The sequence below is a fragment of the Centroberyx affinis genome, unplaced genomic scaffold (genome assembly GCF_046629955.1).
Source record: "Centroberyx affinis isolate AG114_WGS23_722 - 3 ecotype Tasmania unplaced genomic scaffold, CSIRO-AGI_Caff_v1 ptg004626l_1, whole genome shotgun sequence".
Lineage (NCBI taxonomy): Eukaryota > Metazoa > Chordata > Actinopteri > Beryciformes > Berycidae > Centroberyx > Centroberyx affinis.
In genome coordinates this window covers 1-21,935 of record NW_027282232.1, presented here as the reverse complement: position 1 = coordinate 21,935, position 21,935 = coordinate 1, and the positions used below count along the sequence as shown (strand labels likewise).

The following is a 21,935-nucleotide window of genomic DNA, read 5'->3' as shown; positions in this document are numbered from 1 at the left end:
CAGAACTAGTTCCCAGCTATTTCAGTTGTTTTGGAGAAGGCTGACATGGAGCTGCACTAGCTAACTTGTTGTGTGTTATGTGGACATACAAACTTCACTGATATTTTGACTGACATGAGAATGAGTAGATCATGACTGAATTTTTATTTTGGGGAGAACTGCTCCTTTTAAGATGTTAAATGGTCACAGTCCCTGGCACCAACTAGAGTCTTATGCCAGATAGCGACTGCAGACTTATAATACAGGAGGGGCTAAATCCTTCACATAACATTGCACAGGCTTAAATGGTTTTAAAACCAAGGTGAACTTACCTTGTAACAAATGGTAAACTCTAGAAAATTAATGCAAAATTAACCTCTCAGTGTCTGAGCTTTTGGGCTGTGAGCCTGACAGCTGCACTAATGTTGGTTCATAGGACTCCACATGGAACCTATTGGCAGGCAAGTCTTAACTCTTATCTTGTGATACCCTGACACAACAGCACTTTTAATGGTAGCTAGAGTTTTGTTGTGCCCTTCAAAATATCAAACTGTCATCAAAATGTTTCTATGAAACAAGTAGCTCAATCCCTTTGGAATTTACTTTGAATGTACAGATGATCTTCAATGAGCTTGATTGTTTTCTTGCAGTATAGTTTTTGCTTGTTCCCTTTGTAAATGCAAAATTGTGGATGATAAAAAAAAGTTGATCTTCCATGTTGATGAATACTTGTGTTTTGCTAGTATGTACAAGGGCCACAGGGAACCATAAGAATGTAGAGATACAAGCGTTAATTTTGCAGGAATTTATTTTATTAATATAGACTACTAAGATATGCTAAACTAAAGTACATTTACACCACAATAATATCCTGTGACATTGAAAAAGTGCTACCCAAGAGTCATGGTTAGGAGTACATGTTGGGTTATAAATAATGAAACCTGACACAGAAGAAGAAGAAGAAGAAAATATTCTGTCTATTGTGTAGCATCTGTAAGGCTTCAGTCCACTGAAAAGCATTCGTCAGTGTGTTAATGTGCATGTGTGCTCTCAACGTCTCCTGCGCCGGCTGGGTGTCACCCCGGGCGCACACTTGGTGACACTGCAGCTGCATGCCTCCACTGTGATGTAGGTGTGTTTGACCCTGGAGCCGTCGGGACAAGTCAGCTCCACCTCCTTCTGGCTGGTGCTCTTCTCCTGGCAACACTCACACTGGTGCATCATCATGTTGGCTGCTGCAGAGTACCTGCTCACAAACACGCAGCACAGATAACAGTTTGGGTTGGGTGTTAGCATCTCCCCTGCAGTTGATGAGCACTTAATTCATTATGATGAACAAAGTAGGAATCGTATTGAGTTCAACAAGGCCCACATTCACTAAAGTGCCATCTCACCAAAATGACCAAATCAGAATGCTGTGGTATTTGCTAGTAGAGCAGATCGGATTAGAGAACACAGTTCATGTTGAACGGGGCTATTGCTTGCGGCGTGCTCTTTTAGAGGGATTCTTTGCATGGAAATAAATTAATTTAAAAACTGAATGCAGTGGCTTTAAATTGAATTTGTTATTGAATTTAACTTTTAACTATAATTTCAAATTCAGGTTTCCCAATTCAAATTCTGTTTCTTAATTCAGATTGAGCTCTGAGACATGCCTCCAGGCACAATGGACTTTTGTTCCCTGAATGTTGATGGAAGGCATGCCCGCCTCCAAGGCTGCCAACAATGGTTCCGCCCCACTCTTCACTTAGCCAATGACAAGCCACTGCAGGCTTGTCATGTGCTGGCTTTCCCCTGTGCTGATTACCTGTACTGTTAAGGCTGTCTTCAGCTAGCTATAAGGCTGCCACAAAGCACAATAGTGTGCTATCCTGCAGACAGTAGTATTGCTTAAAAAAAAGTGTATGGCAGCCTGGCAAGCTATAGTTGTTTGCAGCATCATCATATTTCGATATTTAGCAGTGGTTGGGAAGAATATCACTTATGTATGTTTACATTTACAGTCACTACAGTGAGTGATAAAACATAGAACTATTTGGAAGAAATAATAAATTATCACTTTTCTCAAAACATTAGCCACCATCAGCCAGTACCTAGCCAAAAGCTTATCAACTACAGTCAACAGACAATTTTAGCTTGACTATAAAGTTGATATTATGTTCCCAACACTACTCATTCACAAATGACAAGACTTGCATCTCTTTCACCTAGTGGGAAGAATAAGGTTTGACCATTGGCTGAGGTGATGAGGAAGGCACAGTGCCACATGGATTGTAGTTGGCTAAGTGAAGAGTAGAGGCGGGGCCACTGTTGACAGCCTTATAGGGCAGTGCTTCTCAACCTTTTTCATTAAGGGACCCCTATTCTATCACTGAGTAAACAGACGACCCCTGACGAAGTGACATATTTTATGGATATTTCATATTATATTCAATGCATAACAATAACAGCACAAAACAACTGATAACTGTACAATTAACCCAAAAAGTGAACACAATAACTGCAGGAAGTTTTTGTAAAACGAGAAATTTGGATGAATACTGAGCAGATTATGTGAATATTGCATCAGAGATTAGTTTTCCTGATATTTTTAGGAATGTTTTATACAATTCTCTGTATTATTATTATTCTTTTTTTTTAAAATTAAACTTTGTTTATTGGGTTTTCAACGTAACCAGCATTCATACAATAATTGCACTTAATTCTCTGTATTATTTATTTTTAACTATCATACATACTTATTATGCTTATTTCGGACAAATTCTGTGTTTTGTTCTCCCTGACGCTCGGCCGTTGTTCTATTAGCTCTTTGGTTGTTTTAACTGTGAACTTTCCTAATGCAGGACGAGGCTGTTTAGGCTGAATATAGCTTGTGTTCATGTCTTCACCGCGCCCTTATCCTCGTTTATATCTTAAAAAAACATCTAAACTTTAAAAATAACAACTACATTTAGTTCTTTTCTTCACAGAAATTAATGAAATGCTGAGATATACTGTATATATATATTTTTAAGTTTTCTTACACCCCTTAAAACCAAGAAGGCCTTGCGACCCCCCGTGAAGCTTTGGTGACCCCTAGTGGGGGTCCGGACCCCCACTAGGACACTCAGAGAACAAAAGTGCTTTGTGCCCCCTAGGCATGTCTCAGAGAGCTCAATCTGAATTAGGAAAACTGATTTTCAGTTGGGAGAACCAAATTTTAAAGTACAGTTAAATGAAATACTAATCACGTTCAATTCAAGCAATTACATTTCATTTAAAATTAAATTAAAACTCATCGGCATCGCTCTTACCTCAAGCAACTGAGGTGCAAAAACGTGCACAGATAGCCCTCGCAACACAATCTTAGTGAATCTGGACCTAAGCCAGCATTCTGAGTAGTGCTATAAAGATGGCGGACTCACATGGATGAGCTTCCACAGTGTCCAGCGCAGGAGGAGATGTTGACAGGCTGAAGGCTTGTACAATCATTCACCTTGATGACCGTCTGCTTGCTCTGGACCTCACATATGCTACGCACCGTACCTGGAACATACATCCAGGGTTAGGCTTCATTGGATGACGTGACATACAACTTTGTCGTGAAAATGACACGTTTACAACTTGTACAGTATTGTATACTTCTGTGGTGGCTATCAGTTTGAAATCTCTAACTAGACTCATTAACTTACAGGTCTTGCAGCATCCACTAGAATCGGTTGTCTCTGTGCCCTGGAAAAGGGAAAGCACATTTCATACTGCATTTTAGACATAATCAGTATGCAGTGCAGGATGAATGGCTATCATAGTGTCAAGGTTATAAGCTGTGGAATGTTAGTGTTGGTAAAAGCAGAGGAACTCACAGGTTCACAATCCAGTGGGTTGAAGTGAGGACAGGTGATCTTGGTCTCCTTGGTAATGAGCTGTCCATTAATCTTCTCACAGGTGTATTTCACACACTTGTCATCAGGGGGCGACCAAGTCTTGTTCACCTGTACCAACAGGTGATTAAAGGAAGAATATAGATGGCTTTATTAGATAGTGGGAGAGAGAGGGGGATGACATGTGACAAAGGTCCCCGGCCTCACTCACATGGTGCTTGGCCTAGCCCACTGAGCTTTCAGGACAAGCCAAGGTATGGCAGTGTGATGTCACAAAATGCCTTAGCTACCCTGAGGGTATCTGAGAATAAACTTAATTTTAAACATGCCTACTACTAGTACAATTTTTAGCAAACATAATGCTATCCATACACCCCAAAACAACAAGGAATACCTATGTAACAAAGCGCATTGATTACTTTGCTACTACATGACATCACTCTCTCTCTCTCTCCCCCATCAAGTATGGCTATCTTGTCATGGGGGGGGGAGCTGTTATTCACACAAATCACATAAAATGTTCTCCTATCTATAATGGCATTTTTCCACGTTACCCTAACCCTAACCCATGATTTCATCCTGGAATTCTCTTACCTTCTGTCTCTCATCATGTCTAAATATGAATTAAAAAAAATACATCCATGCACGTTACCCATCATACGCACTTGTTACTGATTTTATGCAGCTTATTGAGTCTTTTAATCTTATTCAATCTGTTAGTGAGCCTACTCATGTAAAGGGCCATACTCTTGACCTTGTACTCTCCTTTGGTCTGCCCCTAAATAATGTTGAGACAAAGGATATGTGTGTCTGACACTATTTAATGCACCGCTACTTCCCTCTACTTCAAAGTCATCTTCTCAGCTCAGCTCTCGCATTTTTAATATAACCTCTGCAACCAAATTCTGAGGCTTTCTTGGCGATTCGCAGTGATATATCTTTCATGACATCCCAGAGTCACACTGATGAGCTAGTCATTCATTTTAATCAAACCTGTTTGCTAGTACTCGAATCCATTGCTCCTTTCAAAAACAAGGTCAAAACCTCAGCTCTTTCATGGCTCAATGGTAAAACTCAGGCCCCTCTAAGAGAATGCGAGCGTAAATGGAATTACAGATCTTCCATGATATTTTGAAAAATCTAATGCTCACATATTAGAAAATGGTTAAGGATGCAGAGCTGCATTTTTCTCAGACCTTATATCTAATTGGAGAAGTACATTATTGCAGGACAATTGTGAATCAATTGCATTGAAGGGAAGGAAAGTAATTTCTTTTGGGCTGATCTATTTTTGTTTAGAGAAAAGATGAAGTGCTAACTTCTTTGTTTAATTACTATACTTTTTTTTTCTGAATTACTCCATGAAGCCAAGACATGGCAACTGCCATACCCAATCCACACACATGCCACTGAGCCACCAGGATGTCCTTACCTTTCTATTTGCTGTCTGGCTGTCTATCAATCATTAAATTACATCAAACACAGAAATAAATGGAAGTCGTAAATATGTAACATGGGATGTCATTTATATGCATCATACAATGTCTAGCCCTTTACGCTCGGCATTGTATGATGTCTGAGGTAAAGGTTTTATCTCAGATCTGCTGGTTCATATGCAGCACACGCATTCACACAACCACTAACCTCGATGGTGTTCGTAGTGTTGTCTGGCATGTTGACAATACAGATCTTCTGAACACATTTCCCACAGCACTGGCCAGGTACAGTCTGGTACTCATAACCCTGGAGAACGAGGGAGAGTAAGTGAGAGCTTATTGTGGTTATGAAAAAGTATTCAGCTACCTTGGCTTTTTGCCAAAAAAAAAAAAAAAGTGCAAAAAGTCAATGGACCTAAATGGTTTAAATAGCCAGTGGGTGTGTATGCATGCACTCAAATGTGCTTGCATATCTTTCTTTGATCTAGTTCCTGTAAAAAAGCAATCATCTCGGCTCTCATTTCTGTACCTATGATTTCTCTATTGTTGAATATTCAAGGGAAACAGGAATGTTTCTACTCTTATTCTAGTATGTGGATGCTTTGTTTTGACCCTTCCATAGTACTGAGTGATTGTATTGGTGTATTGGTAAATTGGTGAGACATGAATTTAAGCTTATTATTGCACTTGGGTAAGAGTATTAAACATCTAAAATGTAGTGTGTGTGTTTGTTGGTATATATGAGTGAGCATACCTTTGAGCAGGTTTTGTTGCAGACAACAGGTGTGCAGGTAATGGTATGCAGCTTGGTACTGCTATTAATGGAGCTGCTGCAGTAACAGTCCTCACAAGACTCAGGTCCTGATGGTGGTATCTTGGAGCCAGGCTAGGGAATACAAATGCACACTAATGAAACTTTATGCTGCTCAATTAAATATTCTTCAGTTACAATAGCTGGTTAGAGTTTTTTTTCCTAGAATACAGATGCACACACATGCTGGAAACTATCTGCCAATAAACCATTTTCTGTTTGATGGATTAGACATTATTTTGGGAGGGAGTTGGAGGGGGAGGAAACACTCATTGTGCTATTTTATGGCTGCAAAACCTGTTCCTGTTTTCTCCAGACTGTAAAATGGGACCATGAGGCAGGGATATTGACTGTGTTCTTACCGGGTACTCAGTCTTGCTGTGGACACACACCCCTTTAGGAACTGGAGAGACAAACAGAAGCTAGATAAGTGGAATGTGTGGAATTCATACACTGATGGTGATGGTGTTCTTCCTTAAACAAAAATGCATTTGGGCTTGTTTTTGAAGACACAACACTGGTGCATTCTTGTGTCTGGAAACATTAATGGACCAAACAGTGTTGGGGCACAAACCTAGAACCCTGTACTCCCCAAGCAATGACACTACGACTTGACCAACCTGGCTATAGTGCTCCTGGGACCTGGTAGTTAGCCCTTGCAGTGTTGCTGCAGTTTAATATGCTACCTGTCGGTTAGCTCAGTCACTAGGTCAATATATTGAGATAGCAACATAACGACAGAAAATTGGTAGAAGCAAAAATAAATAAATAAATAATCACTTGTTGGTAAGTCAATATATTGAGATAGCAACAGAAGAAAAAATGTTGGCGTAACTGGTTTACAAGCTCACTGTTTATATTCTTTATAATACATGTGGAATATTGCATATACCACATTATTCCACATCAACAGTGGAGTTACATACCGCACTGGTAGGAAAGGCAGCAGCTGCCACTGGTCATGGTCATGTTGAGCTGGAACCCTGGTTGGCAGGTGATTGTGTCAGTGGGACACAGGTTTACATCGCATTCTGTTGAGGGCAAAATGATGGGATGATTATCAAGATATTCAATGTGTAACTCCTTAGCTTACAGCTACACATACATTTTACCCCAGTTGTTTGCTCATGGATTTTTCAGCCTTTTCCAATAAATAGCCCTGAGCCTCAGGTTAATGCTGTATATAGAGGCAAATTTTCCATTTGTTACTGTAGTTATTCACCTCTACATCCATGAACAAGTGTATATAGTGACGTCGGACTAGAGAGTAAACATGCAGTAGTGAAGTTACAGGAAATTTACAGAGCACTGTTATAGTGTCTTCAGGGTAGTAGAGTTGTGTTACTTACCACATGACTGTGCTGGGCAGCAGTCCTCTGTCTTGTTTAATAGTCGCTGGCCAGGCTTGCTGCAGTTGAGGCTGGGTGTTGGTGGGCATGTGATAGGATGGCACTGGATGCCCATGGAGTCCTTGTCACACATACAGTGATTGCAGCCACTTACCCATGTGTCACCAGGCTGATGGAAGGAATATTAGAAAGAAACAGTTCAGAAACAAAGATCACACTCTGTTAGTGTGCATGAATGCATATTTTAAGTAGAGTTCTCACCTGTTTAGGTTTACCATCAGGTCCAACGCAATCTGAAATCCAAACAGAAAGAAGTGTTTCTAGATATATGTGCAGTTTAGACATCTAAGAGCAAATGCTCTTGTGAACTATGTTCCATGACCCAATCAAGACCAGGTCTACTGTCTGAAGGCATCCCCTCTTACCGCAGGAGACAACACACACGTCATAGACAGTGTTGAACAGGGTGGTCTCATGAGGACAGAAGCAACCCTCCTTGGTGTTGGAGCTGTTAGTGGATGGCTGGTTCACTGCCTGGAACTTCTTGTTGTACCTGATGTGGAAATTGCAAGTGAGATTATTGAAGGTAGATTTTTTTGAACATTTTGTTTGGGACCTTGTCACATAAAACTAGAAGGCAGTTGGAGAGTGCAAACCTCCACCTATGCTGAACAATTCTCTAACTTGTTACACCAAAAGACATAATTTCTATCACTTAAATTTAAGTTAAATACATTTTTTGACCCAGAAAACATACCCTTAGGATTTTTAATCAAGTCTCTAATTTTGGCAGTTTCATAGTTATGGCTAAGAAATGATAATCATCTGATGGCAGAAATCCCAAATCCAGATCAACACCAAAATCTACTTAATTGTTTCTTGGCTTAAGGCCTATCTGTCCACCAAATTTCATTCAGAAGTTTTTGAGATACACCGCTGACATAGACAGACAAACAAACATGGGTGAAACCCTAACCCTGGGCTCTTCAACTGGCACCCCTTGGGCCGGATACGGCCCGCAATTGATTTTTTACTGGCACTTTGATTAATTCCCATGAACTCAGAGAAAAACTTTTCATCCATTATATTTCATCTGTATGCACTATTGGACTTTTCCTGCAAATGCCCATTTGTCCCGCCCTACAGCCAAAAGGAGTAGCTACAGTGGCTAAACGTTGATAATGTGCAGGGTCAGAGAAAAAACTACCTGCCCGCTGTCTCGCTAGCAACACAATCGTCAACAAAATGTCGCTTTCTACATTAAAAAAGAGGAATGTCGACACAGAAATTCGGCAGTTTAACAGTGAGTGGACTGACAAGTACTTGTTTGTGCCAGTTGGTTTGAAGCCTGTGTGCTTACTGTGCAGTGAAACTGGTTTGTGATTAAGGAATACAACTTAAGGGTCGGTTCACACGGTAATATGGTGCACATCATTGGAATGCGTTCCAGTGCATCTTCTCGGGGAAACATGGATGCAACAGCCTTTACCCATTAACGTTAACGGCAGCTATCTGACTGCTCTAGTTACGTTAGCAGGCGAGTTCATACAGCAAAGACTTCTATCTACTAACGAAGCACAAGTCAACTGAATTACGTTACAAATGGAAACAAAGTTGTTACAACAGGTTTTCATAACACAAAAACTACATATCAAATAAAATCAGCCCACAGATTGATGCTGTGATGTCAGCTGTTTTTATGTCGGACAACTCCCAGTCGGGAACGACCGTTCTGTTGCACTTTTCTGGAGTACAATGGAATGCAGCATTAAAGATAGGCCTACAAGATTGCGTAATACAGTATTTTGCACTCCACTTTGGAATTATACTTTATTTAAAAATAATGTGAACTAGATGAGAAGACCGAATTGCACTTGTGAACATACATGAGCAGCTATACTTAAAAAAATGAGAAATCGAAAATCTATGGCCCCTCAACTGGTGACATTTTAATTATCTGGCCCCAATTCCAAACTAGTCGAATACCCCTGCCCTAACCCTAACCCACAACTTCTTTTGAGCTAATGAAATATCTTTTCATTCAATGATTCAACTACAAAATGTGCTCAGCAGAGCACAGACCTTCACCATGAGGTGTCTGACAACACCCAGCAAGGAAGTTATGCACCTTTTGGTGATACACCACGCCCACCACCACACCCTCTTTTGGCCAATCAACATGAAAATTTTATCACTTTTTGAGATATCTTGCTAACAGATGGACGGATGGACAAACATACAGACGCGGGTGAAAACATTACATTAGTGGATCATACTGTTGATATACCTGTCATTGCATGTAGGCTCTACAGCTGGACCACAGGCCATGTACACCTTGTTGCTTGGACACTTGTGCTCTGTAGGATGGAAATTGTGTTTAAAAAACATTCTGCCTGGATATTATACATTTGGGATATTATTATTATACACAATTTTCAGAACTCCAGGAAACAACTGTAGTACTGAGTGCTATTGACTTACAGTAATATGATTAAAAAGAATGAAGAATCAAAGTCTCACCACACTGCCCATTGGTGGCATTCCTCCAGTCGATACAGACTCCTGCACTGGAACACTCAGAGGCATAGGCCTGCAGGCTGGAGCAGCTGTCATTGCCACCGTTGCAAATGTCTGATCTGCAGGCCTCCACAAATGGTGCCGGGGGCACAACTGTGCGGCATTGGTCAAAAACACTAGACGGGCATACAAACCAGGACAGAATGTATTTAGCATGGACAGGGACAGTATCCAAATTTCATTTTTCCAACAGATTTTAACAGCTTTTGAATGGTCCCTGTGCACTATATGATTGGTCTTGGTTTGGCATATATCTCTGAGCCTTAAGCAATATTGTGTGGTGAGGAGGTCTGACAAAAGCCCTCTATGTATTGCTGGTTCTCCTCACCTGCTGGTTAGGATATCACAGATGGCAGGTTTGCAGGGTGCTGGGGTAGATATGGGGGGTGCTGAGGAGGTCCTGACAGTGGTGGAGAAAGGTGGTGCTGTGATGGTGGTGGTGGGTGGGACTGTGGGGGTGACACAGGGTGTACCTGGGACATGCCACTGGCCTGCAGAGACTGTGCAGTTCTCCACCTGGCCGTTGGGAGAACGGCAGTCGTTGGCCTGGGAGTTGTCACAGGTTCCTGGGAAGGGAGAGAGAGAGGAGAAATGAGCAAGTTGAAGCTAGGGCATTGTCTCTAGCAGCAGTGTATGTATGTCTCTAGCAGCGGTGTATGTAGTCTGACAAATGCTCTTCCCCGAAACACAAAGAGGAGTTTCTCTGCTCATTTTTCTGATATGAAGCATCATATAGAACAGGAAATCCAGGAGACAGCGGTTCTAAGTTTCTCTTCCATGACAACAAAACAACAACAAAATGACATCACCTACAGACAACCCCCGCACAAACACTTCCTGCACCTGATTGGACGAATGCACCACTCGCCGGGTTTGTTGGTTTCTGTACACCGCCTACTTTATTTCAGTGGCACACCCATCATGGCCGAGCCCCACCAAACACGGTGTATTTCAACATGATCTCATAAATGGTCACAAAATGAGCGTGAACTCTGAAACACAGATTTATGTGCTGTGGACACAAATTGCGGATTGCATTATGTGGCAACAGCACAAATTGGACACTGCATTTTCAGCTAAAGGTTGGCTAATGGTTAAGTTTAGGCAAGGAAAACAACTTTGGCTAAGGTTAGGGTTAAGGTTATGGTTAAGTTTATGCAAGTAAAACAACTTAAGTTAAGGTTAGGGAAAGGCTTTGGTCATGGTTCAGTAAGAAAAACCTTTGCTAAATATTTACATTTCACTCACAGTAGAAATATCCATTGTATAAGAGGGAACCCCGGTCGCCAGCACTAAAGGCAAATGTGTACACCCATCCGCTGCCCTTACCACAACAACCTTGCTGTGTCCCAAATGGAAGGTAGCTGCCTGCTGCCTTGCTGTCTAGCGAGGCAATGTACTTTGGAAGCAGTATGAAGGTATGAAGGAATCTGGTTTTAGATGGACTTCCAAGGCAGCAATGCGTCACATGTCGCCAAAATACCGACTGTTGGTCATTTGGACTAATTTTTGTTAAGCATTAGACATCTAAACAGAATTAATATTCAGTGACTAAACTGTCTATTTCTCGGTGGCAAAAAAATCTGAGGTAAAAATAACGTACATTTATAAGCAAACTCGGCACTGTGGCTTGCCATTGTTTTTTTTTTTGTGTTGCAGCAGTGGAGCGGACACACAGGATTGTAGGATATCTTGATGAAGGATTTGTCTATGCTGCCTTCAGAAACCAATTGGAGGAGCATTTCTTGCAAACTTTTGTACATGACTTGATGCCTTCCTGCCTCCGAAGGCTGCCTGATTAGGTGGCATTTCAGCTGTTTGGGACACAGCCACTTCCCACTGCGCTAATTGTGAGACTACTTCCTGTTTATATCGTGCCTATTTCATGTAACCATTTTGTGCTGGAAACAGAATTTTAACACTTTATGTGACACCAATACGTAATTTGGTGTTAACAAGTCGTGTTCATTTCATGTATTTGTGTGATCAGGTTGGTGTACATGCAGCCCCACGTAAAGCAGATATGCTCTCCGCCAAAAAATATATTGCCATGTTATTTTCTTTTCTTTCTTTTTTGTAAAAGATTATTTTTTGGGCATTTGTGCATTATTTGATGCAGTCACAGTAGAGAGAGATAGGAAAGACAGGGCAGAGAGAGTTGATGACATGCAGCAAAGGGCACGGGCTGGATTCAAACCCATGCCATTGCAATTAGGACTTAGCCTAAATGGTACACGCTCTACCGGTGGAGTGACCGGGGAACCCCATTGCCATGTTATTTCCATTCAATATATTGTTCATACCGGATACATGAGTTCTCCTGACTGAAAGAGCTACGCAACTTAAATCAGGATCACTTGCTGATGCAGTCCATGGTCTGCACCAGTGACATGTTTACTATCACCACCAATCACATCTCACTTCATGACTAGGGTGGTGCATTTAACTAGGCTGTACTTACCCAGTGCTCACTCTGCATCTGCTGCTACACTGTACAGCACATGAGAATAGGGCCACTGGTCCTATTCTTCCATAAAGATAAAAGTAGAATGCCTGTCTCTGATCCTGAATCAGACTTAATGTTAGTTGCTCCTGCATTCAGGATGTCAGTTTTGGGTGTCCTTCATGCAGTAGTAGGTGCTCCACTATACACAGTTTTTCTTCATGTAGATAGTAAGACTAATTTATAGTTATACATCGATACCTACAGCAGACACCTATGCTGTAGCTACGCTGCAGGTGTCTGCAGTGCTGGCATAGCCTGCAGTAGCCCAGTTGGGACTGGCACTACACTGGCCCATTTGATACAATCAACCGTAGTATCCTTATTGATAGGTTGAGGCAGGGGGTTGGTATTTCAGGGTCCGCCCTAGACTGGCTCTCTTCCTATTGACTGCCAGGAAATTCCTTGAGTCCATTGATAGCTATGTGTCTTCACAGTCCTCAATCACATTTGGTGTGCCGCAAGGCTTAATTCTTGGGCCAATTCTGTTCTCCTTGTATATGCTTCCTTTGGGTCACTTAATTATAACTCACCACACTGTCCCTCAGTGTTGCTGCTGAAGAGAGAATAGGGCAAGTCGATTCTGAAGGAGGAACCCCTGTAGACCACTTCCGCCTTGATCTCCAGTATCTCCAAGGTGATCACCATATCTGTGCTAGTGAGGCGCAGGACAGAATTGCTGTAGGCAGGATAGATACGTTTCTGATTCACATACACCTGAAGGGTAAGGGGAGAAACAGCACATTAGAAAAGGACTATGAACCAAAACCAGCAGCATTTCTAACTACATATTGCACCATATATTGAGACACAATCAAACCAGACTATAGACCTAGACTGACAGACTAATCTTTTACTGAGCACTCATAAAATCATTAAGTGAGATATTGACACGAAAACAAAGTATGTGTTAACAATGTTTAATGGCTGCTTACCACATTGACTGATTGTCCAAGGGTCTTCATTTGAGTCAAGACAACCTTGTAAGAAAAGAAAGGTAGTCGATAATGAGAGCCTGGGGACAGAATGTGCTGTCTGAGGGGTCACAATAATTGTTGTTCACTATAATAGTCAGGTTGTTTTTAGGAATGATCTCTTTGACCAGGTAGTAAGAGCAGTTCTCCTTGAAACTGTAAGATTTTCCATCAAATGTCATATAGTGGGATCCACCCAAGTGGCTACACACACCTGTAGGATGAGAAGAATTGTGTAGTGTAAATAGTACAAGAGTTGAAAGGTGTATACCATACCATAAATTATAGTGTCATTGTCATTCAGTAGCTAAATTTGTAAAACATGTTGCATAGGTAATTTGATTGAGGCAATACTAAATATCCAAGACAAAAGTGGTAAAAGTAACTGCCTTCTGAGGTTACATTTAACAACTCACATTCGCATTCATAGTGGAAGCAGCATCCAGAAGAATCATAGATCTTGACAAGGTTCCGTCCATTGGCACAGATGGGTTGCTGAACTGTGGGACAGGGAGCAGGCATCTCAATAACCTGGCCATTGGTGCACGTGGCTGTGGTACAGTTGTTAACCTGCCAGGACTCTCCATTCTAGGTGAGGATGGATAAGCAGTTACTCAAACATGCAAGCATGGGTATGTGGGAAAAAAAATGTAGGTATACAATGTAGTTCAACTGACTTCTCAGGTTGCCAACAAACGTAAATGAATAGAGGTGTTCAAAATTTGCCAGACTGAATCTTTAATAGATTGTTATAGGCAGTGCTAGAGTATATTTGAACAGTAGTGCAAACGTTGCTTGGAGGGATAATGGGCCTGCATAGCATCAAGTTTGTTGAGAGGTTTAACTGAAATGGCCTAGCTACACACAGCTGTGTTCCTACAGACAAAATAGGTAGTTGGTGAAATACATTACATATATAACAAAAAGGAAAATAAAATATTGACAGCCTTCTTGGAAGCTAACCACATTTTATCTATATTGTACCTTTCTTGGTGGATCCATGTGGGTGCAGTCTGCAGGAGTTGTAGGTGAGGGTGTTGATGGACTAGAAACAGGGGTAGGAATAGCTGTGGTGAATGATACTGTAGGAGTAGCTGACGTGGTGCTGAACACTGTGGTAGGAGGACGGAGGGTTGTGCTGGGTGAGGGTGTTGTGGGACATGGGTTGGATTGTTTCTTGACTTTACAAGACACTCCACAATACGCAGTGTAACACCACCCTAAACCATCAGTGACATTATACACCAAGTCCCCTGTGGAAATGAAAGAAATGTGGAACATATGAAGAAATTCTGCATGAAATTGAAGGATGACTGGTTAAGAAAACATTTGAATTTGATATATAATTTCATGAACATGAACTATCAACTTCAACTATCAAAAAAACGAATGAATGACAGTATGAAAAAAACCCCAAATATGATAATATAATAACTGCGTAGTTATGTCTATAATATTTATGGGTTTTTAAAATGGTATATCACTTACCAGGATGATATGATGTTCCATTGACATTACAGGCACATAAGCTGGTTGTGGGTACTCCGGTAGGGCTTACACTAATAGTGGTAGATTGCAAAATTGTTGTATTTACAACTCCAGTTGTTGTGGGCAGCAGTGTAGTACCTGGTAATGTCTCTGTAATTGGTTGAATAGAGGTAAATCCTGTAGTTGTTGAAGGTTTGAATGTGGTTCCCTTTGTGGTTTTTGAAGGTGTTGTGGTAACAACAGAGGGTTTGGAAGTCACAACTGTTGTTTCGGGGCTTGCTGTTGAAATCTCGGGCACTGAAGTGGTACTTTCAACAATAGGTGTAGTGGCAGCTGTTGTTGGGCCAGTAGTTTCGACCTTTGGTGGCTTGGTTGATACGGTTTCAACTGTTGTTGCCTCTTCTGTGGTTGTTTCAACTGGTTTGGCTGTTGTTCCCTTTGTGGTTTTTGATGGTGCACTAGTTGTTGTGGTAACAACAGATGGTTTGGAAGTCACAACTGTTGTTTCGGGGCTTGCTGTTGAAATCTCGGGCACTGAAGTGGTAGTTTCAACAATAGGTGTAGTGGCAGCTGTTGTTGGGCCAGTAGTTTCGACCTTTGGTGGCTTGGTTGATACGATTTCAACTGTTGTTGCCTCTTCTGTGGTTGTTTCAACTGGTTTGGCTGTTGTTCCCTTTGTGGTTTTTGATGGTGCACTAGTTGTTGTGGTAACAACAGATGGTTTGGAAGTCACAACTGTTGTTTCGGGGCTTGCTGTTGAAATCTCGGGCACTGAAGTGGTAGTTTCAACAATAGGTGTAGTGGCAGCTGTTGTTGGGCCAGTAGTTTCGACCTTTGGTGGCTTGGTTGATACGGTTTCAACTGTTGTTGCCTCTTCTGTGGTTGTTTCAACTGGTTTGGCTGTTGTTCCCTTTGTGGTTTTTGATGGTGCACTAGTTGTTGTGGTAACAACAGATGGTTTGGAAGTCACAACTGTTGTTTCGGGGCTTGCTGTTGAAATCTCGGGCACTGAAGTGGTAGTTTCAACAATAGGTGTAGTGGCAGCTGTTGTTGGGCCAGTAGTTTCGACCTTTGGTGGCTTGGTTGATACGGTTTCAACTGTTGTTGCCTCTTCTGTGGTTGTTTCAACTGGTTTGGCTGTTGTTCCCTTTGTGGTTTTTGATGGTGCACTAGTTGTTGTGGTAACAACAGATGGTTTGGAAGTCACAACTGTTGTTTCGGGGCTTGCTGTTGAAATCTCGGGCACTGAAGTGGTAGTTTCAACAATAGGTGTAGTGGCAGCTGTTGTTGGGCCAGTAGTTTCGACCTTTGGTGGCTTGGTTGATACGGTTTCAACTGTTGTTGCCTCTTCTGTGGTTGTTTCAACTGGTTTGGCTGTTGTTCCCTTTGTGGTTTTTGATGGTGCACTAGTTGTTGTGGTAACAACAGATGGTTTGGAAGTCACAACTGTTGTTTCGGGGCTTGCTGTTGAAATCTCGGGCACTGAAGTGGTAGTTTCAACAATAGGTGTAGTGGCAGCTGTTGTTGGGCCAGTAGTTTCGACCTTTGGTGGCTGGGTTGATACGGTTTCAACTGTTGTTGCCTCTTCTGTGGTTGTTTCAACTGGTTTGGCTGTTGTTCCCTTTGTGGTTTTTGATGGTGCACTGGTTGTTGTGGTAACAACAGATGGTTTGGAAGTCACAACTGTTGTTTCGGGGCTTGCTGTTGAAATCTCGGGCACTGAAGTGGTAGTTTCAACAATAGGTGTAGTGGCAGCTGTTGTTGGGCCAGTAGTTTCGACCTTTGGTGGCTTGGTTGATACGGTTTCAACTGTTGTTGCCTCTTCTGTGGTTGTTTCAACTGGTTTGGCTGTTGTTCCCTTTGTGGTTTTTGATGGTGCACTAGTTGTTGTGGTAACAACAGATGGTTTGGAAGTCACAACTGTTGTTTCGGGGCTTGCTGTTGAAATCTCGGGCACTGAAGTGGTAGTTTCAACAATAGGTGTAGTGGCAGCTGTTGTTGGGCCAGTAGTTTCGACCTTTGGTGGCTTGGTTGATACGATTTCAACTGTTGTTGCCTCTTCTGTGGTTGTTTCAACTGGTTTGGCTGTTGTTCCCTTTGTGGTTTTTGATGGTGCACTAGTTGTTGTGGTAACAACAGATGGTTTGGAAGTCACAACTGTTGTTTCGGGGCTTGCTGTTGAAATCTCGGGCACTGAAGTGGTAGTTTCAACAATAGGTGTAGTGGCAGCTGTTGTTGGGCCAGTAGTTTCGACCTTTGGTGGCTTGGTTGATACGGTTTCAACTGTTGTTGCCTCTTCTGTGGTTGTTTCAACTGGTTTGGCTGTTGTTCCCTTTGTGGTTTTTGATGGTGCACTAGTTGTTGTGGTAACAACAGATGGTTTGGAAGTCACAACTGTTGTTTCGGGGCTTGCTGTTGAAATCTCGGGCACTGAAGTGGTAGTTTCAACAGTAGGTGTAGTGGCAGCTGTTGTTGGGCCAGTAGTTTCGACCTTTGGTGGCTTGGTTGATACGGTTTCAACTGTTGTTGCCTCTTCTGTGGTTGTTTCAACTGGTTTGGCTGTTGTTCCCTTTGTGGTTTTTGATGGTGCACTAGTTGTTGTGGTAACAACAGATGGTTTGGAAGTCACAACTGTTGTTTCGGGGCTTGCTGTTGAAATCTCGGGCACTGAAGTGGTAGTTTCAACAATAGGTGTAGTGGCAGCTGTTGTTGGGCCAGTAGTTTCGACCTTTGGTGGCTGGGTTGATACGGTTTCAACTGTTGTTGCCTCTTCTGTGGTTGTTTCAACTGGTTTGGCTGTTGTTCCCTTTGTGGTTTTTGATGGGGCACTAGTTGTTGTGGTAACAACAGATGGTTTGGAAGTCACAACTGTTGTTTCGGGGCTTGCTGTTGAAATCTCGGGCACTGAAGTGGTAGTTTCAACAATAGGTGTAGTGGCAGCTGTTGTTGGGCCAGTAGTTTCGACCTTTGGTGGCTGGGTTGATACGGTTTCAACTGTTGTTGCCTCTTCTGTGGTTGTTTCAACTGGTTTGGCTGTTGTTCCCTTTGTGGTTTTTGATGGTGCACTAGTTGTTGTGGTAACAACAGATGGTTTGGAAGTCACAACTGTTGTTTCGGGGCTTGCTGTTGAAATCTCGGGCACTGAAGTGGTAGTTTCAACAATAGGTGTAGTGGCAGCTGTTGTTGGGCCAGTAGTTTCGACCTTTGGTGGCTTGGTTGATACGGTTTCAACTGTTGTTGCCTCTTCTGTGGTTGTTTCAACTGGTTTGGCTGTTGTTCCCTTTGTGGTTTTTGATGGTGCACTAGTTGTTGTGGTAACAACAGATGGTTTGGAAGTCACAACTGTTGTTTCGGGGCTTGCTGTTGAAATCTCGGGCACTGAAGTGGTACTTTCAACAATAGGTGTAGTGGCAGCTGTTGTTGGGCCAGTAGTTTCGACCTTTGGTGGCTTGGTTGATACGGTTTCAACTGTTGTTGCCTCTTCTGTGGTTGTTTCAACTGGTTTGGCTGTTGTTCCCTTTGTGGTTTTTGATGGTGCACTAGTTGTTGTGGTAACAACAGATGGTTTGGAAGTCACAACTGTTGTTTCGGGGCTTGCTGTTGAAATCTCGGGCACTGAAGTGGTAGTTTCAACAATAGGTGTAGTGGCAGCTGTTGTTGGGCCAGTAGTTTCGACCTTTGGTGGCTTGGTTGATACGGTTTCAACTGTTGTTGCCTCTTCTGTGGTTGTTTCAACTGGTTTGGCTGTTGTTCCCTTTGTGGTTTTTGATGGTGCACTAGTTGTTGTGGTAACAACAGATGGTTTGGAAGTCACAACTGTTGTTTCGGGGCTTGCTGTTGAAATCTCGGGCACTGAAGTGGTAGTTTCAACAATAGGTGTAGTGGCAGCTGTTGTTGGGCCAGTAGTTTCGACCTTTGGTGGCTTGGTTGATACGGTTTCAACTGTTGTTGCCTCTTCTGTGGTTGTTTCAACTGGTTTGGCTGTTGTTCCCTTTGTGGTTTTTGATGGTGCACTAGTTGTTGTGGTAACAACAGATGGTTTGGAAGTCACAACTGTTGTTTCGGGGCTTGCTGTTGAAATCTCGGGCACTGAAGTGGTAGTTTCAACAATAGGTGTAGTGGCAGCTGTTGTTGGGCCAGTAGTTTCGACCTTTGGTGGCTTGGTTGATACGGTTTCAACTGTCGTTGCCTCTTCTGTGGTTGTTTCAACTGGTTTGGCTGTTGTTCCCTTTGTGGTTTTTGATGGTGCACTAGTTGTTGTGGTAACAACAGATGGTTTGGAAGTCACAACTGTTGTTTCGGGGCTTGCTGTTGAAATCTCGGGCACTGAAGTGGTAGTTTCAACAATAGGTGTAGTGGCAGCTGTTGTTGGGCCAGTAGTTTCGACCTTTGGTGGCTGGGTTGATACGGTTTCAACTGTTGTTGCCTCTTCTGTGGTTGTTTCAACTGGTTTGGCTGTTGTTCCCTTTGTGGTTTTTGATGGTGCACTAGTTGTTGTGGTAACAACAGATGGTTTGGAAGTCACAACTGTTGTTTCGGGGCTTGCTGTTGAAATCTCGGGCACTGAAGTGGTAGTTTCAACAGTAGGTGTAGTGGCAGCTGTTGTTGGGCCAGTAGTTTCGACCTTTGGTGGCTTGGTTGATACGGTTTCAACTGTTGTTGCCTCTTCTGTGGTTGTTTCAACTGGTTTGGCTGTTGTTCCCTTTGTGGTTTTTGATGGTGCACTAGTTGTTGTGGTAACAACAGATGGTTTGGAAGTCACAACTGTTGTTTCGGGGCTTGCTGTTGAAATCTCGGGCACTGAAGTGGTAGTTTCAACAATAGGTGTAGTGGCAGCTGTTGTTGGGCCAGTAGTTTCGACCTTTGGTGGCTGGGTTGATACGGTTTCAACTGTTGTTGCCTCTTCTGTGGTTGTTTCAACTGGTTTGGCTGTTGTTCCCTTTGTGGTTTTTGATGGTGCACTAGTTGTTGTGGTAACAACAGATGGTTTGGAAGTCACAACTGTTGTTTCGGGGCTTGCTGTTGAAATCTCGGGCACTGAAGTGGTAGTTTCAACAATAGGTGTAGTGGCAGCTGTTGTTGGGCCAGTAGTTTCGACCTTTGGTGGCTGGGTTGATACGGTTTCAACTGTTGTTGCCTCTTCTGTGGTTGTTTCAACTGGTTTGGCTGTTGTTCCCTTTGTGGTTTTTGATGGTGCACTAGTTGTTGTGGTAACAACAGATGGTTTGGAAGTCACAACTGTTGTTTCGGGGCTTGCTGTTGAAATCTCGGGCACTGAAGTGGTAGTTTCAACAATAGGTGTAGTGGCAGCTGTTGTTGGGCCAGTAGTTTCGACCTTTGGTGGCTTGGTTGATACGGTTTCAACTGTTGTTGCCTCTTCTGTGGTTGTTTCAACTGGTTTGGCTGTTGTTCCCTTTGTGGTTTTTGATGGTGCACTAGTTGTTGTGGTAACAACAGATGGTTTGGAAGTCACAACTGTTGTTTCGGGGCTTGCTGTTGAAATCTCGGGCACTGAAGTGGTACTTTCAACAATAGGTGTAGTGGCAGCTGTTGTTGGGCCAGTAGTTTCGACCTTTGGTGGCTGGGTTGATACGGTTTCAACTGTTGTTGCCTCTTCTGTGGTTGTTTCAACTGGTTTGGCTGTTGTTCCCTTTGTGGTTTTTGATGGTGCACTAGTTGTTGTGGTAACAACAGATGGTTTGGAAGTCACAACTGTTGTTTCGGGGCTTGCTGTTGAAATCTCGGGCACTGAAGTGGTACTTTCAACAATAGGTGTAGTGGCAGCTGTTGTTGGGCCAGTAGTTTCGACCTTTGGTGGCTTGGTTGATACGGTTTCAACTGTTGTTGCCTCTTCTGTGGTTGTTTCAACTGGTTTGGCTGTTGTTCCCTTTGTGGTTTTTGATGGTGCACTAGTTGTTGTGGTAACAACAGATGGTTTGGAAGTCACAACTGTTGTTTCGGGGCTTGCTGTTGAAATCTCGGGCACTGAAGTGGTAGTTTCAACAATAGGTGTAGTGGCAGCTGTTGTTGGGCCAGTAGTTTCGACCTTTGGTGGCTTGGTTGATACGGTTTCAACTGTTGTTGCCTCTTCTGTGGTTGTTTCAACTGGTTTGGCTGTTGTTCCCTTTGTGGTTTTTGATGGTGCACTAGTTGTTGTGGTAACAACAGATGGTTTGGAAGTCACAACTGTTGTTTCGGGGCTTGCTGTTGAAATCTCGGGCACTGAAGTGGTAGTTTCAACAATAGGTGTAGTGGCAGCTGTTGTTGGGCCAGTAGTTTCGACCTTTGGTGGCTTGGTTGATACGGTTTCAACTGTCGTTGCCTCTTCTGTGGTTGTTTCAACTGGTTTGGCTGTTGTTCCCTTTGTGGTTTTTGATGGTGCACTAGTTGTTGTGGTAACAACAGATGGTTTGGAAGTCACAACTGTTGTTTCGGGGCTTGCTGTTGAAATCTCGGGCACTGAAGTGGTAGTTTCAACAATAGGTGTAGTGGCAGCTGTTGTTGGGCCAGTAGTTTCGACCTTTGGTGGCTGGGTTGATACGGTTTCAACTGTTGTTGCCTCTTCTGTGGTTGTTTCAACTGGTTTGGCTGTTGTTCCCTTTGTGGTTTTTGATGGTGCACTAGTTGTTGTGGTAACAACAGATGGTTTGGAAGTCACAACTGTTGTTTCGGGGCTTGCTGTTGAAATCTCGGGCACTGAAGTGGTAGTTTCAACAGTAGGTGTAGTGGCAGCTGTTGTTGGGCCAGTAGTTTCGACCTTTGGTGGCTTGGTTGATACGGTTTCAACTGTTGTTGCCTCTTCTGTGGTTGTTTCAACTGGTTTGGCTGTTGTTCCCTTTGTGGTTTTTGATGGTGCACTAGTTGTTGTGGTAACAACAGATGGTTTGGAAGTCACAACTGTTGTTTCGGGGCTTGCTGTTGAAATCTCGGGCACTGAAGTGGTAGTTTCAACAATAGG

General features: G+C 42.7%; 2 protein-coding genes across 2 annotated transcripts; both read right to left on the bottom strand.

The window, feature by feature from the left end:
- Positions 1 to 140: 140 nt before the first annotated feature.
- LOC139665592 (intestinal mucin-like protein) lies at positions 141 to 13,632 on the bottom strand. The gene is made up of 16 exons (XM_071544660.1): positions 13,451 to 13,632; positions 13,049 to 13,232; positions 10,341 to 10,578; positions 9,956 to 10,128; positions 9,723 to 9,792; positions 7,861 to 7,988; positions 7,697 to 7,728; positions 7,436 to 7,604; positions 7,013 to 7,117; positions 6,449 to 6,489; positions 6,030 to 6,161; positions 5,484 to 5,582; positions 3,822 to 3,950; positions 3,651 to 3,690; positions 3,384 to 3,504; positions 141 to 1,225 (listed from the first exon to the last, which is right to left on the bottom strand). The coding sequence occupies exons 1-16, from the start codon at positions 13,478 to 13,480 to the stop codon at positions 1,030 to 1,032; spliced, it is 1,887 nt and encodes a 628-aa protein (XP_071400761.1). The 5' UTR covers positions 13,481 to 13,632; the 3' UTR covers positions 141 to 1,029.
- Positions 13,633 to 19,139: 5,507 nt separating this feature from the next.
- On the bottom strand, positions 19,140 to 21,923 carry LOC139665593 (mucin-2-like; the record flags this gene model as incomplete). Its single annotated transcript, XM_071544661.1, has 4 exons — positions 19,140 to 19,364; positions 19,602 to 20,312; positions 20,550 to 21,260; positions 21,735 to 21,923. Coding segments are annotated over 4 exons (1,836 nt in total), but the record flags the coding sequence as incomplete, so codon positions are not given.
- Between the last annotated feature and the right edge of the window lie 12 nt (positions 21,924 to 21,935).